The 16,686-nt window shown below is 51.2% G+C and overlaps 2 protein-coding genes across 5 annotated transcripts in view; one reads left to right on the top strand and one right to left on the bottom strand.

Annotated features, from left to right (window-relative positions):
• The window catches only part of SLC35B2 (solute carrier family 35 member B2), a 4,631-nt gene extending 1,073 nt beyond the window's left edge, over window positions 1–3,558 (top strand). The window contains exons 1-4 of one of the 4 annotated variants that reach the window (XM_029945619.1): window positions 50–192; window positions 735–928; window positions 1,118–1,272; window positions 1,992–3,558. In XM_029945619.1, coding sequence (XP_029801479.1) covers window positions 182–192; window positions 735–928; window positions 1,118–1,272; window positions 1,992–2,930 — 1,299 coding nt within the window. In that variant the 5' untranslated portion in view covers window positions 50–181 and the 3' untranslated portion in view covers window positions 2,931–3,558. Of the gene's footprint in view, window positions 1–49; window positions 193–231; window positions 373–734; window positions 929–1,117; window positions 1,273–1,991 lie in introns of those variants that run through there. The other 3 variants (XM_029945618.1, XM_029945620.1, XM_029945621.1) reach the window with 3 other exon arrangements.
• A 242-nt stretch (window positions 3,559–3,800) lies between these two features.
• HSP90AB1 (heat shock protein 90 alpha family class B member 1) lies at window positions 3,801–9,761 on the bottom strand. The gene is made up of 12 exons (XM_029945617.1): window positions 9,654–9,761; window positions 8,063–8,209; window positions 7,405–7,611; window positions 7,142–7,301; window positions 6,869–7,002; window positions 6,468–6,776; window positions 5,935–6,100; window positions 5,549–5,739; window positions 5,284–5,431; window positions 4,891–5,159; window positions 4,291–4,624; window positions 3,801–4,171 (listed from the first exon to the last, which is right to left on the bottom strand). The coding sequence occupies exons 2-12, from the start codon at window positions 8,207–8,209 to the stop codon at window positions 4,062–4,064; spliced, it is 2,175 nt and encodes a 724-aa protein (XP_029801477.1). The 5' UTR covers window positions 9,654–9,761; the 3' UTR covers window positions 3,801–4,061.
• Window positions 9,762–16,686: the final 6,925 nt, after the last annotated feature.

Below are 16,686 nucleotides of genomic sequence, written 5' to 3'. Positions count from 1 at the left end.
CGCTGCGTGGTCGCGGCTGGGGGCGGAGGGGCGGCCGCGGGGAGGGAGGCGGGAAGAGCGCGGCACTTCCGCTAGCCGCTCGCTCGCCGGCCGCTCCCGGAGGCGGCAGCGGGAGCGGAGGGAGCGCGCGGCCCGGGGACTGCATTCCCCGGTCCCCCCTCCGCCCCACGCGGCCCGGACCATGGACGCCAGGTGGGGGGCTAGGGGAGCGGCGAGCCCACGTGACCGAACCCCCGGGCCACGTGACTGCTGCTGCTGGGCACGGAGGGGCCGGATGGGGTTCCAGCTGCCCGGCGGCAGGCCTGCAGAGTGGAGCCTGGAGCCGGCGGGGAGGGGGGCGCGACGTGGGCTTGTGCTCCTCTCGAGGGTCCAGGAGTGTCGGGGCGGAGGAGTTGGGAACCTCGGCGCTCCGGGATCCTGGAGGGCGGGGCGGGAGGAGGGGGCGCCGCCTGTGGTCCGAGCGGCGGGCCAGCGCTGGAGGGAACAGAGGGAACCTGTGTGGCCAGAGGGGCGGGTCCACCCTCGAGGAGGGAGGGAGGGAGGGAGGGAGCCCGGCCTGGCCTGCGCGGGGCCCCCCCCCCCCCGGAGAGAGAGAGAGAGAGAGGCTCTTTGTCCGGGCTGGGCTGCAGCTGAGGGGGGCGGGGAGACTCCGGGCCCTTCTCCAGTGTAGTCCCCTCTGGAGGGCCGAGTGATGAGGAACTGCACCCTAATCCCTACGTCCGCTGTCCCCTCAGGTGGTGGACAGTGGTGGTGCTGGCAGCGCTCCCCTCCCTGGGGGCAGGTGGGGAGGCCCCCGAAGCGCCTCCAGAGTCATGGACGCAGCTGTGGTTTTTCCGTTTTTTGGTGAATGCTGCTGGCTATGCCAGTTTTATGGTACCTGGCTACCTGCTGGTGCAGTACTTCAAGCGGAAGAACTACCTGGAGACAGGTGTGTGCCAAAGGTGTGGGAATTGTGCTAGGTCCTTATTTTGACTGTTGGCCGGCAGTCCAAATAGGGATGTGGCCTGGAAAGGGAGGGAGGGATGCCTGCAGGCCAGACAGTAGGGCCTCTGGCTGCTCTGGGCAAGAGGAGGTGCTATGGAGAATACTGGATCTTGACCTTGTGCGTCTTTTTTAGGCAGGGGTCTCTGCTTCCCCCTGGTGAAAACTTGTGTGTTTGGCAATGAGCCCAAGGCCTCTGACGAGGTTCCCCTGGCTTCCCGGACTGAGCCGGCGGAGACCACTCCCACTTGGCAGGCCCTGAAGCTGCTCTTCTGTGCTGCGGGGCTCCAGGTAGGTAGGCAGGCTCTGCCTCTGTGCCTGGGTCGGTGCCTGGTGGACAGGTACCATGTGGAACCAGAGTTTTCACCCAGCCAGACCCAGCAGTTTGCCAGCCACTGTGTTACATGGCCCACTCTTCCAAGGGGTGCGTAGTACCACCATCTTCAAGGTGGTCGGTGGGAATAATTGCCTGCCATCTTGTCTTTTCTCCTTTCTCTTGCCCTCTGGTGATTTCTTCTGTGCCGTTACTCTACTTAGCCCCCCCCCCCCATGTCTCCTATACTGCCAACCCACTGATCAAAGTTGGGAGAAGCCATTCAGCCCTCCCCCACTGCTGCATGTGAGAGGGAGCTAAAATGTGGAGTTCTTGGCACTTTGGAGCGGGCACTACTAGTGCTGCATGTGCCAAACAGGTGTCCAGTCTTACTCCCTGAGTTGATGGAGGATGGATAGCAAGATACAGGGGATGGGGTCAGCCTTAACATAACCCTGTGCGGGCCACACAGGGTCCTGGCACGCCTAAAGCATTTGTTGTTTCACAGACAATTTCTTCCGAGGTGAATCCAGGTTTCAGAGGAGAGAGGGAACTTCCAGTTACTACCGAGGGACCAAAATACATATGCTTGCCTTTAAATCGTTTAGACATCTGAGGGAAGGAGAGGTTGATATCTTTTTGGCCGCCTTTTCCTCCTCTTATTGTCTCTGTCCTCATCCCCCCGCCCGCCCCACAGGTGTCTTACCTGACTTGGGGTGTGCTGCAGGAAAGAGTGATGACCCGCAGCTACGGGGCTACTGCCACATCGCCAGGTGAGCGCTTCACAGACTCCCAGTTCCTGGTGCTGATGAACCGAGTGCTGGCCCTGCTGGTGGCCGGCCTCTACTGTGTCCTCTGCAAGCAGCCCCGGCATGGGGCGCCCATGTACCGGTACTCCTTTGCCAGCCTGTCAAACGTGCTCAGCAGCTGGTGTCAGTATGAAGCACTCAAGTTCGTCAGCTTCCCCACCCAGGTGCTGGCCAAGGCCTCGAAGGTGATTCCGGTCATGCTGATGGGAAAGCTGGTGTCCCGGCGCAGCTACGAGCACTGGGAATACCTGACGGCCGGCCTCATCTCCATCGGGGTCAGCATGTTCCTGCTGTCCAGCGGACCGGAGCCCCGCAGCTCCCCGGCCACCACCCTGTCGGGCCTCATCCTCCTGGCAGGCTACATTGCCTTTGACAGCTTCACCTCAAACTGGCAGGATGCTCTGTTCGCCTATAAGATGTCTTCGGTGCAGATGATGTTTGGGGTCAACTTCTTCTCCTGCCTCTTCACCGTGGGCTCCCTGCTGGAGCAGGGGGCCCTCCTGGAGGGGACTCGCTTCATGGGGCGACACAGCGAATTTGCCGCACATGCCCTTCTCCTCTCTGTGTGTTCTGCGTGTGGCCAGCTCTTCATCTTCTACACCATCGGGCAGTTTGGGGCTGCTGTCTTCACCATCATCATGACCCTCCGCCAGGCCTTCGCCATCCTCCTCTCCTGCCTCCTCTACGGCCACACCATCACTGTGGTGGGGGGTCTGGGGGTGGCTGTGGTCTTCGCTGCCCTCCTCCTCAGAGTCTACGCCCGGGGCCGACTAAAGCAACGGGGAAAGAAGGCTATGCCTGTCGAGTCCTCAGTGCAGAAAGTTTGAGGAGCCTGAGGGATGAAGTCACAGGAGAACCTCACCATACCAGTTTTCCTCTTCTACTGTAACTTCGGAGGCAGCTGGTTCAAGGTCAGAACACAGGTTATCAGGATCACAAACCAGCTCTGTGGGTTGGGTGTTGGGTCCAGGAGGCTACCTTCCCCTTTGCCTTAAGTCACCCGTCCTCTGGAAGGGATTATTCTGAGCCCCAGGGCAGAGGACCTTCCTCAGTGGGTGGGAGGCAGTTGCTGGGGAAGGCAGAGGTACCTCCTTCTAAGGGCCCTCTCCAGTTCCCTCAAGGCTTGCCCTGGGGGCTCAGCCACCAACACACCTGTGCTTGCCCCCTACCTTGAATGGCCCACCCTTGTGGACTCCCTCCCAGAGACCTACAGTTCTTACTCTGGTGAGAAAAGCACAAGTGTTGTAGGCTCCCAGTGCTGCTTTTTCCTTCCCGGGAGTCCCTGAAAGATGGTGCTGTGCTGGGGAGGGGAGAGCCCCACCCAGCACCACCACCCTGCTCCTGGATCCCAGGGCTCTGCTCCAAGAGCCGGATGCAGGTTTTGGTACTTTCGAAATGTAACTTTTTGCTCTTCTAATTTTATTTTATTAAATTAAACTGCTGCAATGGGCTCGAGTCCTGTGTTTTGGTTGACTGAAGGTGTGCTTTAGGAAGGGGACAGTTACTACATACTAGCTGGAAGCCACCCTTTATAGAGTCAATGTTGGGGAACTTAAGAACTATTAGACTGTTTACAAGTGACTTGAGCTTTCAATGTACCAGAGTAACATTCTCAGGATGAAAGCAGTTACAAGATGGAATAGGAAGAAGGCAAAGGACACTCAAAAGCCACCAGATCCACTTTACAAGGGAAAGCGTAACTGTATAAAACTGTATCTTTATTTTTGCATACTTTAACTTCAGAACAAAATAAACAAAAAAACCACAGTACACATCCAAACCCCTTGTCAAATATGGGAAGGGACAGGCCTGGAGGCCCTGGTATCCTGCCTCAGACAGACAGGAGGGGGAAACACCACTAGACATCAGCAGGGGGAGCCAGGTGAACGGAGGCCACTGAGGGCTGCAGGGGAGCCATGGGGACACTATACAGAGGGCACAAGGTCTGCAGGTAGAAACTAATCTACTTCTTCCATGCGGGAGGCATCCTCGTCACCCTCCAGAGGGGGGATCTCATCAGGAACAGCAGCACTGGGTTCCTCTGCTGTCACTTCATCTTCATCAATACCTGGAAGCAGAAAACAATGCCACATGAACTTTGATCCAGATACTATGAAGTCAAATCTGTCCCTGGGAGACTAGCTCCCCAACTACCAGCCACACTCTGATAAAAGCAAGGATACTCACCCAGGCCTAGCTTGATCATGCGGTAAATTCGGTTGGAGTGGGTCTGGGGGTCCTCCAGTGAGAAGCCAGAAGAGAGCAGTGCGGTTTCAAACAGCAGCACCACCAGGTCCTTGACAGCCTTGTCATTCTTGTCTGCCTCTGCCTTCTGCCGTAGTGTCTCCACGATGGGGTGGTCCGGATTAATCTCCAGGTGCTTTTTGGCCATCATATAACCCATCGTAGAGTTGTCCCTAAGTGCCTGGGCTTTCATGATCCGCTCCATGTTGGCCGTCCAGCCATAGGTGCTAGTCACAATGCAGCAGGGTGAAGATACTAGCCTGTTTGAGATGGTCACCTGTGAACAATCAAAAACGTATGTTTACGTTAAACCCGATTACCATTTCCAGGCTAAAACAATGTTAAATTCTAGTCTCAGGAAAAATGCCTCATCTTTCCCAAATTTGGAATACCAACCTTAAACCTGCCTGGTGAAAGCAACTAAAGGAAGCAAGCTCTGAACGAATTAGGGTACCTTAAACTACTAATTGTGTAGCAACACAAGATTAAGGGAAATGGCCCTCAAGACATTTACAAACTACATCCTAATCCCAGACTGCTTACCTTCTCAACCTTCTTATCCAGTATCTCTTTCATAAGTTTGCAAAGGTTCTCAAACTTGGCCTTGCTCTCCTCCATTTTCTTTTTCTCCTCTTCATCCTCAGGCAGCTCCAGGCCCTCCTTGGTAACTGAGACGAGACTCTTCCCATCAAACTCCTTGAGCTGCTGCACGCAGTACTCATCGATAGGCTCCGTCATATACACTACTTCGAAGCCCCGCTTCCGCACTCGCTCCACAAAAGCTGAGTTGGCAACCTGCTCTTTGCTCTCGCCTGTAGGGTTGAGAGACTCAGGGATCAGAGTGCCACCTACCAGTTCCCAGGTACTCCCAAATGTCTTGCCTTCCTCCTCATACCCCACCATGAGGCTCTGATCAGTCCCAGGCTCCCAACCTACCAGTGATGTAATAGATGGACTTCTGGGTATCCTTCATGCGAGACACGTACTCTGAAAGAGAAGTCATCTCATCTCCGGACTGGGAAGTGTGGTAACGCAGCAGCTCAGAAAGGCGGCGCCGATTAGTGGAGTCTTCATGGATTCCAAGCTTTGGGGGTGGAAAGAAAACGATCTTACTTGTAAATAACGTGTTACTCCCTAAGTGAATTAAAAAAAAAAAAAACTTCCATCTTAATTATTATGTAACCATTTGCCACTTTTGTACCTTCAGGTTTTTAGAGAATGCCTCATAGAATTTCTTATAGTTCTCCTTGTCTTCCGCCAGTTCAGAGAAGAGCTCAAGGCACTTCTTTACAATGTTTTTGCGAATGACCTTCAAAATTTTGCTCTGCTGGAGCATTTCTCGGGATATGTTCAGGGGCAAGTCTTCAGAGTCAACCACACCACGGATGAAGTCTGCAACCAATCAGAAAGAAAATGGGAGTTAAAGTAGACAGGGTCATTGAACTTCCAACAGGACCCACTTTCTCGCTGAACCCTGATTTCTCCCCAAAAAAAAGTAAAGAAAAAAGGAAAAGAGAAGACCTCAGTTTCTGGAGAATGCTACAGGCAGGACTTTACCCAACTATGTTCGGCCAAGAGGACACTCACTGAGATACTCTGGTATCAACTCATCACAGCTGTCCATGATGAACACACGGCGGACATAGAGCTTGATATTGTTCTTTTTCTTCTTGTTTTCAAAGAGGTCAAAAGGAGCCCGACGGGGGATGAACAGCAATGCCCTGAATTCCAGCTGACCTTCCACAGAGAAGTGCTGGGAAAAAATTCAAAATAAGCCAGTAGTGGATTTCAAGATGTGCCTTTAAGTCCCAGCATCACATCACTGAATTGTCTGGAACAAAGATCTCTAAGCACCAATGACAGAAAAGACCTCATAGGACAGCTTTTAAGAAAATTAAACTACAGCTATGTATAACCCTTGGACCACTACCACTGGGGAAACAGTCCCATCAGGACACTGCCAGAGACAAAGTGAGGTCATCGAGAAGATTAGTGAACAAAGGACATGGATCCATGCCATTCAGTTCCCACCACCCAACAGTTGGGCAAGTTCCATGGTCTACACCAGCAACACCTTCCTCCCTGCTCTTCCTATTGAATCAACATGTAAGACTTCTCACCTTGACTGCCAAGTGGTCTTCCCAGTCATTGGTAAGGCTCTTGTAGAACTCTCCATATTCTTCTTGGGTGATGTCATCAGGGTTTCTGGTCCAAATGGGCTTGGTCTTGTTCAGCTCTTCCTGATCAATGTATTTCTCCTTAATCTTCTTTGTTTTCTTTTTCTTGTCCTTTCCACTATCATCCTCCTCATCGGAGCCCACATCTTCAATCTTGGGCTTTTCCTCATCCTCTTTATCTTCTTCCTCTTTCTCACCTTTCTCCTCCTCTGCCTCATCGTCACTGATCTCTTTCTCTCGTTCCTTCTCCAACTGAAAGCACCAAAGACAGTAGTTCCAGAATTCAGAAACCAAAACCAGGGGCCATGAGCAGACACACACGAGGATTCCCAGCCCATACTCACATAAAGAGTGATGGGGTAGCCTATGAACTGCGAGTGCTTCTTCACCACTTCTTTGACGCGTCTCTCCTCTAAGTATTCTGTCTGGTCTTCTTTAAGATGGAGGATTACTTTGGTACCCCGGCCAATGGGCTCACCTAGAAGTTAATCACAAAGAGCACAAAAAAATGAAACTAAACGCAAGACTGTAATCAACTACTTTACCGGGAACAAGATCTCCATTACAGGTTTCCCCAGAATTCTAACCCAACCAACTTAACCAAAGAGCCGTCTTACCATGGTCTGCACGCACAGTGAAGGAGCCCCCAGCGGAAGACTCCCAAGCATACTGCTCATCATCATTGTGCTTTGTGATAACAACCACTTTCTCTGCCACCAGATAAGCAGAATAAAAGCCAACACCGAACTGTCCAATCATGGAGATGTCTGCACCAGCCTGCCAGAAAATTTTACAAACACAAGTTAAAAAAAACAAAAACAGCAAACCAAGAAAGAGCCACAAAAGTGGATGGCCTGTGCCTAGCTGAAATCCCACATACCTGGAGAGCCTCCATGAATGCTTTAGTGCCCGACTTGGCAATGGTTCCCAAATTATTTATAAGATCCGCTTTAGTCATCCCAATGCCTGTGTCCACTAAAGTCAGAGTGCGTTCCTGGGGGTTGGGGATGATGTCGATTTTCAGCTCTTTACCACTGTCCAACTTGGAAGGGTCTGTCAGGCTCTCATAGCGAATCTTGTCCAAGGCCTGAAAATACAAATTTCAATTTTACAATTCTGCTTCCTAAAAGCCCAGCTCTTTATCCAAAAGGAATTGCTTTATACTACCAAATAGCCTCAATTCTGATTACCCACTCCCCAACATGGGGTTTAAACACCACATGCAGTTGGGGTGCCTAGGTATCTGTTAAGCTTGCGACTCTTGATTTTGACTCAGGTCATGATCTCACTCAGCTTGTGGGTTCAAGCCCTCTGTTAACAGCTCAGGGTCTGTTTGGGTTTGTCTCCCCCTCTCTCCACCCCTCCCCACCATCACTAAAAATAAAACTTAAAACACAAAAAAACCATTTACAGTTACAATAACCCATCTTTCCACATCAATTTTTTTTAGAACAGCCGCCCCTTCAAAATACCAAACGACCCTTCCCCCTTTGCCTGAGTGCTGAAAAACAAAAACCCACAGTGCCCACAGCACTCACATCAGAAGCATTACTGATCAACTCTCGAAGAAAAATTTCCTTGTTGGAATAAAAGGTATTGATGATGAGGGACATGAGCTGGGCAATTTCTGCCTGGAAGGCAAATGTCTCCACCTCCTCCTCTCCATGGTGCACTTCCTCAGGCATCTAAAATAAGAATCAGGGATTACAAAAGAACACGATGGCTCCTATGTAACACTCCAGTCCACCCCAATCACAATGAAGACTCAGATTTACCTCAAACTGCTTTAATCCAGATACTACACATATTCCTTAAATACTAGAGCACCTTTTCTTTAAAGATTTTTCTTTGGAGGAATCCAATTCAGAAAGAAAATAAAAACCTGCTTCAACACAATACACAAGGTCAAGGTATTTTGGGAGCCGAACTGCTCGTAAGTGATCCATGGGACCCAAAAGCCTCAGCCATCACCCGATAGCTTGTTCGAAAAACAGATACTGGGTCCAACCCAAAATTGGAATAACCACTCCAGGTAACCCACCCACTCGGGAGAAAAATCAACCTACATTTCCATTACCATTTTCGTTACAAAATACAATTGACCAAGATGACCGATTTCATGTTAAACGGCCAGTAATCCGGAATTGGCTCTCCCAGTGGGGATCTCCTTCATCAAAAGCTCACGTGAGATTGCTGCCTCACGGTAGAAGGTAACCCCTGAGAGACTGGTGGATACCGCCCAAGAGGCTAAGACAAAGAACCGATCAAGCAAAAGCTCCATTGTGACCCCTCAACACATGTGACTACAATACAGGACGAAACCAAAGACAACTAAGATGGTGGCCGTAGACCGCTGGGCAGACCCTCGTCACTGCCAGACATGCGTTGGCCAGGACCACGCGAGGAGGGGGCGCCACCGCGCAGCCTCCCTTCGCCCCAGCATCCGGGCACCAGGGCGGGGCGCTGGGCTCCAGAAGCTTCCAGAACAATCTCAGCTCTCTGGGAGGGGCGGGGGAGGAAAGGGCCCATGAATCTTCCAGAGCCTGCCCCCTCCTCTGCCCTCCCCCTCATCGGAACTGCAGGAAAGCTCTGGAAGGTAAGAACGACAGGCCAGAGCCGGCCATAAACGTTCCTTGCTTAAGAGCCTCACAGAAAAGAATAAAAAACCCTTGAAAAATGCGTCCCACAGAGGAGATGGCAAAGCCAAGACAGCACCAGGCTGTTGCTGAGTCACGTCCAGCGCGCACACCCACTACCCTTGGGGACCCTTCGGCGCCCCGTAGCCGCGTCCGGAAGTGGAGGGGCAAACATGGCAGCGTCCCGGGCCGGCGCGGACACCACGTGCAGCTGCCCACTACCCCAAGCCCACTCCGCGGCCCACCTCCCCCCACGGCTAGTCGCCGCCTGGGGAAAACCCAGCACCAAAGCACGGATGAAAAAACAAGCCTTAATCTTGAGAGCCCCGTCCCGTCCACACATCCGCCCCCCCACGCCCCCAAATTAGGAGTTGTCCTACCCTAAAGACCGCTCAAACACAAGTAGGCTTTGGGGAAAAAAAGGATGGGATGGATAAAAGCAACACGATAGGACAATCCAAACAGAAACCCCTGAATAAAACTATGACCTTACCTTCAGGAGAAGAGCTGTAAGCACTACAGACCACGGAAACCAAGGACTGAGTCCGGCTCAAAAACCGCAACAAGCCCGCGCGGGGGTGACTCAAGAGAGCGGCTGTTCGCCCCCAGTGGCCCTATATACGGCGAAGCACAGACCAGCTGCTCGTCCCCGAATCCCTCCGCCTTAAAGGAGGATGCCGGTCAGCCCGGCACCTGCCGCTGCCCGCCCACCTTGACGTCATGGTCCAAAATAGGGGAGGGGGCGGGGAAGGACGAAAGCAACTGGTCTCAGTCTCAGCCCTGACAGCACACGCAAGTACTCCTTTTCGTGGCCCCATCTCCACACTTCCAAGGCTCGACCACTGTCCAAGAACTAGAGATTGAGAATGCTCGCATAAGCGAGGGATGTAGTGGCGAGGATCCCACTGACTTCCCTATACACCTCTAAGGCAGGCGCCTCTACACACGAGCGTCCTGGCCTCGAAGAGGTTCAACTTCCTCGCTAGAATCTGCCCTACATACGCCTACAGCCCAATAAGGGGAAAGGGTTTTTCTTAGGGACAGTGCATGATTCGAGTTCTAACTTCACGCCGCCCCGGGCTCCCGATCCTCCCGCCGGCAGGAGGAGGAGTCACCGCTTTACAGCGGGGCGTGGCTCCTGCTGGGGGGAAGGGCGCCGGCCCGGGCTAGCAGGGGGACTCTTTGCCCGCTCCCGGCGGAGGGAGCGACGACGGCGGTACTGCGATTACTTCCAGCAGTTTCCAGACCCGCCTTGGCGGTACCGCCCCCGCCCCGCCCCTTTCCCCCAGGCTCCGCCCCACTTTCTGCGGCCTGGTCCACTCTCTGCAGCTGCTTGTATTACACTGAGGACTCGTGGTGGTGGGGGGTCCCAAAGGAGGAGGGGGTGGGCTGTCCCAATCCAATTTACCATCTGTAGCCGCCGACAGGACCCGGTTATCCACCTGTCAGGCCCAGCTAGCTCGGCACTCCCTCGGGAGGGGGATGGAGCAAAAAGGGAATGACTGACAGCCCCCCCATTCCCTCCCCCATCAATCACACAGCACAAGGGCTGTTGGGGCAGCTGTGCTGGCGCCGCCTTCAGCAAGCGGACACTGGGGACGAATTGGCTTCCGGGGGGACCCTCCCCAGCTCCTGCAGTCGCCCACGTGTGTAGAACACAGTGCGTGTCCCCGGCGGGAGCACACTGAGCTGTTTCTCAATCCGGTTTCGGTTTTTGGCCCTCTTCGCTCCGGCAGCTGCCAGACCGGAGGAGCAGAGGGTCTCCAGGGACCCCTGCAGGGTGGCAGGGGCTCCTGGAGGGCGCTTGAAGACGCTGCCCAGAGAGCAGCCCACTGCAGGCTGCCAGAAGTTGTTCCTTTTCAGATGTGGCGGGGGAGCTCCCAAGCCATTAGCCTGCCCCGAGAGCTGTGGGTCGCGGTACTTCGCTTGGCTCTGCCCCTTTTGTGTGCCCTTCAGATGGGAAGCTGTCCTTGTCTATCCAAGGCCTCATCTGGGAATCTTATCAGACCCACAACCTCTCCGGAAGAGGATGGCCACTTCCTTCTCTGTGACGTTGTAGATGTCCATCAACTGCTTTCTCGGCTTACTGTGTCCTCCACTGGAGTGCGGGGGAGGGGTTCCTCCCCTACCACCCCTACTCCCACCCGCAGCCCTCCCTCATCAGCCCTGGTGCTCCATCTTCCTTCCTTTGTATTTTCTTTATTTGTGTGTTGAATTCCAGAGAACAAAGGATCCTTGCTTTCCTTATCCTTGCCCCACACTCAGCACCACCCGGATTTCATTTCTCCTTGCTCTCCTACTTCCCTACCTTATGGTCTGTGAGAAGCCTGTGGCTGGGAGAAGTTAATGGGTTTCTGAAGAGGTGTGAATGCTACTCCCTGGAATGCCCCAGGATTCTCTGTTGCCGATCAAAATCTCAAACCAAGAGTGTCATCTCTCAACTACCTTCTTTTCTATGGGCAGAAGGGCTCTAGCTAATTAAAAATCACCCTAGTTGACAAAAAGCATTCACACCATTTAAACGACCTGTGAAGCAGTAAAAGGGAGTCTCCACATGCTATGAACTGGGGAAGCAAGGTTTCAATGAGGTCAGTGAGCTCAGAACCTTTGTTGTGGTAACTCTTGCTCCCTGCTCCCAGGAGTGGAGTGGGGATGCTGTCTCCCCTCCTAGGACCCAAGTCCAAAGCAGAGCAGAAATCACTCTTGTTGATCAGTATTAGGACCAGAGACTCCTCATAGGTCTCCTAATGGGAAGATCTCAAATCTTGCACAGAAATTCTGCCTTCTCTTCTGGAAGCCTTCTCCTACTCACTGACGCTAACTTAAGCTCCCAGAGTGAGTGCCCGGGGATGCAAAACCGCATAAACAAGACTGGAGGTTTTGGTTCAAAAGGCGCTGTGACAGGCAGCTCAGGCTGGGGAAGGGGGCAGGCCAGCCATGACACAAGTCTATTCCCAGAAGAGAGAAAAGCATGGAAAGGCACAGCCCTGACAGAGGACCATACCCTAGGAGCCCCTGAAGGAGGCAGAGAAGCTAAAAGTAGCCCTGTAGGCAGGGTTCAGATCACTGAGGGCCGCGAAAGTCATGTTAAGATGTTCTGACCTTAACTTAGAGTGGAGGAAGCCATGAAGACTATTAAAGACAGCCTAAGGGACACTTGAGTGGCTTGGTCAGTTAAGCATCCAACTTCGGCTCAGGTCATGATCTCACAGTTCGTGAGTTCAAGTGCTGACAGCTAGCTCAGATCCTGGGGCCTGTCTTTGGATTCTGTGTGACCCTCCCCTGCTCACGCTGTCTCTCTCTCTCTCAAAAGAACAAAACAAAACAAAAAACATTAAAAAAAAAATGACAGCTTAAAACCCTCTAGATCTCCAGAATCCTTTTCCCAGGAGCACATGCAATGCTTACTGTTCCCAAGATACCCTTTATTCCTGATGAGGCCTCAAAGACCCAGCCCAACCTTCTGTCATTGGAGGGTAGCCAGATGAAGCAAGAATTGAACAACTGTAGCCTACAGCTGGTGGGGGGGCCTGTCGTTTGCTTTCAGATGGCTTATGGGTAAGAATGGTTTTTACTTTTTTTTAATTGTTGAAAAAAGTCAAGAGAAAGCTACTATTTTGGCTTGCAAAAAGTATGTGAAATTTGAATTTGTGTTCGTGTTTACTAAAACATAGCCACCCTTGTTTACATGTTGTCTTGGCTCCTTTTAATGGCAGCATTGATAGTGTGGCAGAGACCACAGAGCAGGCAAAGTCTAAAATATTTACTCTCTTCTCTCGTACAGCGAAGACTTACAGACCCCCTGATCTAGCTAAAGGGAAGTGGAGTCTTGGAGGAGGCACAGAGCTGCTCACACTAGGAATTCTCCCAATCAGGCTGCACCACTGGAGGGAGGCGAGGGAGGGGAGCTAAGGTAAGAGGCAGTAGATGAATCAAGCAACCAAAGGCATCAGACATCAGAGGTTGTGTTCACTGAGGAGTAGCTTTGGAGCCTTAATTCCCAGAACAAGAAGCTTCCCAAACTCAGTGACTGCCAGATGTGTCCTGTCAGTTCTGGTTCTTCCCAGTTCCATGAGGCTTTATAATCTCTGAACTCTGTGGGGGGAGGACCCTAAACTGACATGCTCATAGGCCAATGGACCTGATCAGAAATGTGGGACAACTGAGCCAGTCTGCATGGCCAGCCTCAGTTTGCCTCAGTTTCCACATCCTGTTGCCTCAGTTTCCACATCGTATTGTGACATGAGAAATCTCACAACTCTCCCTTCTTAGTACTATTCATTTTTTTTGTTTTTACTCTTTGATGCAATGGCAATGGAAAATGTCCTTCATTTTGTTTCCTGAAGAGTTTGAAAGGCAATTGATTTTTGTTTATTGGTCCCACAACTTGGTAAACTACCTTATTAATTCTTAATTTGCTTTTTTTATTTATTCATTTTGAGAGAGACAGAGATGTGTGAGTGAGGGAGTGGCAGAGAGAAGGAGAGACAGAAAAAGAGAGAGAGAGAGAGAGAGAGAGAGAGAGAGAGAGAGAGAGAGAGAGAGAGAGAGAGAATGCCAAGCAGGTCTCCACACTGTCAGCACAGAACCCGACATGGGGCTCCAGCTCCTGAACCGTGAGATCATGACCTGAGCCAAAACCAAGAGCCAGAATCTTAACCCACTGAACCATATAGGCACCCCTGTTCTTTGTTTTTTAGCTACAACCCTATCTATCATCTGAGAACAATGACAGTTTGGAATCTCCCTTTTTAATCCTGGTATCTCTTAATTGTTATACTGCCCCAGCTAGGACTTGTAAGAGAATGAGGAGTGGAAACAGTGACTCTGGGCATCCCTATCTCATTTCTGATCAGGAAAGGATGCTTTTACTATTTCACCATTGAGCACAATACTCTTTCTATTCCTAACTAGTTATAACTTTTAATTGGAATAAGTATCAGAATTATTTCCCTGCATCTATTGAGACTATTGTTTTAAAAAAGTCCATTGTGGGGGGGGGGTGTGGTCCCTGGGTGGCTCAGTTGGTTGGGTGTCTGACTCTTGATCTTGGCTCAGGTCATGGTCTTGCGGTGTGTGGGTTTGAGCCCCACGTTGAGTCCCATCTCAGGGCCCATGCCAGCAGTGTGGAGCCTGCTGGGGGTTCAGTCTCTCTCTGTCCCTCTCCTACTCTCCCTCTCAAAATAAATAAATAAACTTAAGAAAATTCCCTTTGGGGTGGTGCCTGGGTGGCTCAGTCAGTTGAGCGTCTGACTTCTGATATGGGCTCAGGTCATGATCTCACGGTTTGTGAGATTAAGCCCTGTGTCAGGATCTGTGACGACAGTGTGGAGCCTGTCTTCGGATTCTGTGTCTCCCTCTCTCTCTGACCCTCCCCTGCTCGCGCTGTCTCTCTCTGTCTCTCAAAAATAAATAAAAAACACACAAAAAAATTTAAAAAAGAATGTTGGTCTTTAAAAAAAAAGATTTAAGGCTACAGGATTTTCTGATTCCCCTTATGGTATCTTTGTTGATCAGCTTAAAAGCATTTAACATAGTCTTTTGTATTTGAGATTTCTTTTGAAACCTAGGATGTGGTTAATATGTGTAAAGGTTCCATGCATGCTTGAGAAAAATACTATCCAGTTGTCAGATAGAAGTCTAAATATGTTAAATCTATTAAGTCAAGCCAGTTAATTGTGCTTTTCAAAACAAACAAACAAAAAAACACTTGGAGACTCCACAGGACATAGTTTGGAGATGGTAGAAGCCAAAAGTGGAGGGGGGACACACAAGAGTAGAGAAAAGGCATGGTGTTCACATTCTGAGGTGGAATGATGGAATATAGAGGCTGAAGGCACAGGAGGAAGATCATTGTGGATAGGAGGGGGTCAAAAATCTGTTAGGCGGGGCGCCTGGGTGGCTCAGTCGGTTAAGCTTCCAACTTTGGCTCAGGTCAGATCTCATGTTCGTGGGTTCGAGCCCCGCGTCGGGCTCTGTGCTGATAGCTAGCTCAGAGCCTGGAGCCTACTTCCAGTTCTGTGTCTCCTTCTCTCTCTGCTCCTCCCCCTCTATGCTCTGTCTCTCTCTGTATCAAAAATAAATAAAACATTAAAAAAATTAAAAAAAAAAAAAAGAATCTGTTAGGCATCGTATGGGGGACCAACGAGAGAATGTCCAGGAGCCAGAGGCTGATGGCTGAAGTCATGGGCAAGAACAAAATTTCTCAGGGGAGTGTGGTGAAAAAGTCAGAAGTTATGATCTAAGCCATTCTGAAATTGTAAATAGGGCATTTTTGGTAACCTACTCTATTAATACACATAGGAGCGTGTCTTGCCTCTCTGAGGGCATAGGATGGGTGACCGGAGGAGTGTGACTGAGTCCTGCCGATCATTGTTAACTCAGCCCCAAATTGTCTGTAGTCCTCCTGATGCCCACCAGGTGTCCCTTTTTGTCCTGGGTGTTGTTCAGTATTCCCAGGTACCTCTGTTAAGAAAGGAAAACTTAGGGTGCCAGGGTGGCTCAGTCGGTTAAGCATCTGACTCTTGATTTAGGCTCAGGTCGTCATCTCACAGTTTGTATGACTGAACCCGGCATTGGGCTCCATGCTTACAGTGCAGAGCCTGCTTGGTGATGGGATTCTCCGCCTCTCCCTCTCTCTGCCACTCCCCGCCTCCCTCCACCCCCTGCTCAAGAGCACATACACATAACACCCTCTCTCTCTCAAAATAAATAAACATTAAAACAACAACAACAACAGGTAAAACTTAACCCTGAATGGAGTAGATTTCAGGCAGGGGAAGGTGAGGGGGCAGGTCCTCCACAAAAAACCCTGACCTACTTAACTGTTCTGCCCACCACCTGTCCTGCCCTAGGCACAGCTCAGTCTTCAGCAAACAGTTCTCACCTGACTGGTACCAGGCAGGACTGTGGTAGTGCTACTGGGTGATGAAGAACTCACAAACAGTAGGAACTGAGATCAGACATCAGGACTTTGCTGCTTTCATCTGGGGGGATTACATGGGCCTTCCAGATCCTAGGAGGCTTAGGATCCTTGGCCATGTGAAAAGAGGACTGTCTGGAATTTTCTTTTTTGAAGGCAGGGGAGGGAGGTATATAGCAGGCCTGCGTTTTAGTGCCACCCTATCACTAAAGGCCTGGCATGTCCACTCCCTTCACTGGAAGCTCTTCCAGAGATTTGCAAAATACCCAGTGCTTTGCAATTTACAAAATGTTTTTCCATCCTTTAACCATTTCAGCTTCGGAAACCATTCCAGCTTTTCTGGACCACAAGGGGCACGGCAATAGGCAGCACTGCACTGGGGAGACGGTTAGGTGGCTAGATAAGACTGAGCAGAGTAGCAGGTGAAAGCAAGCGTTGTTTGTGATCTCGGTGGAGTTTCATGGCCCAAGAGAGGCAATGCAAAGTGTGACTACTTTCCCTTCACAGATGAGTGACTCCGTGAAGGAAAATGCCTGGCTCAAGGTCATCCAGACTTATCGGTCACTGGAGCCAGCCTCAAGATGACCAATCTGGTCTCCCACCC

Source organism: Suricata suricatta, chromosome 7 (assembly GCF_006229205.1).
Source record: "Suricata suricatta isolate VVHF042 chromosome 7, meerkat_22Aug2017_6uvM2_HiC, whole genome shotgun sequence".
Taxonomy (NCBI): domain Eukaryota; kingdom Metazoa; phylum Chordata; class Mammalia; order Carnivora; family Herpestidae; genus Suricata; species Suricata suricatta.
Note: the sequence above shows the minus strand (reverse complement) of the source record. Positions and strands in the feature narration are given on the sequence as shown.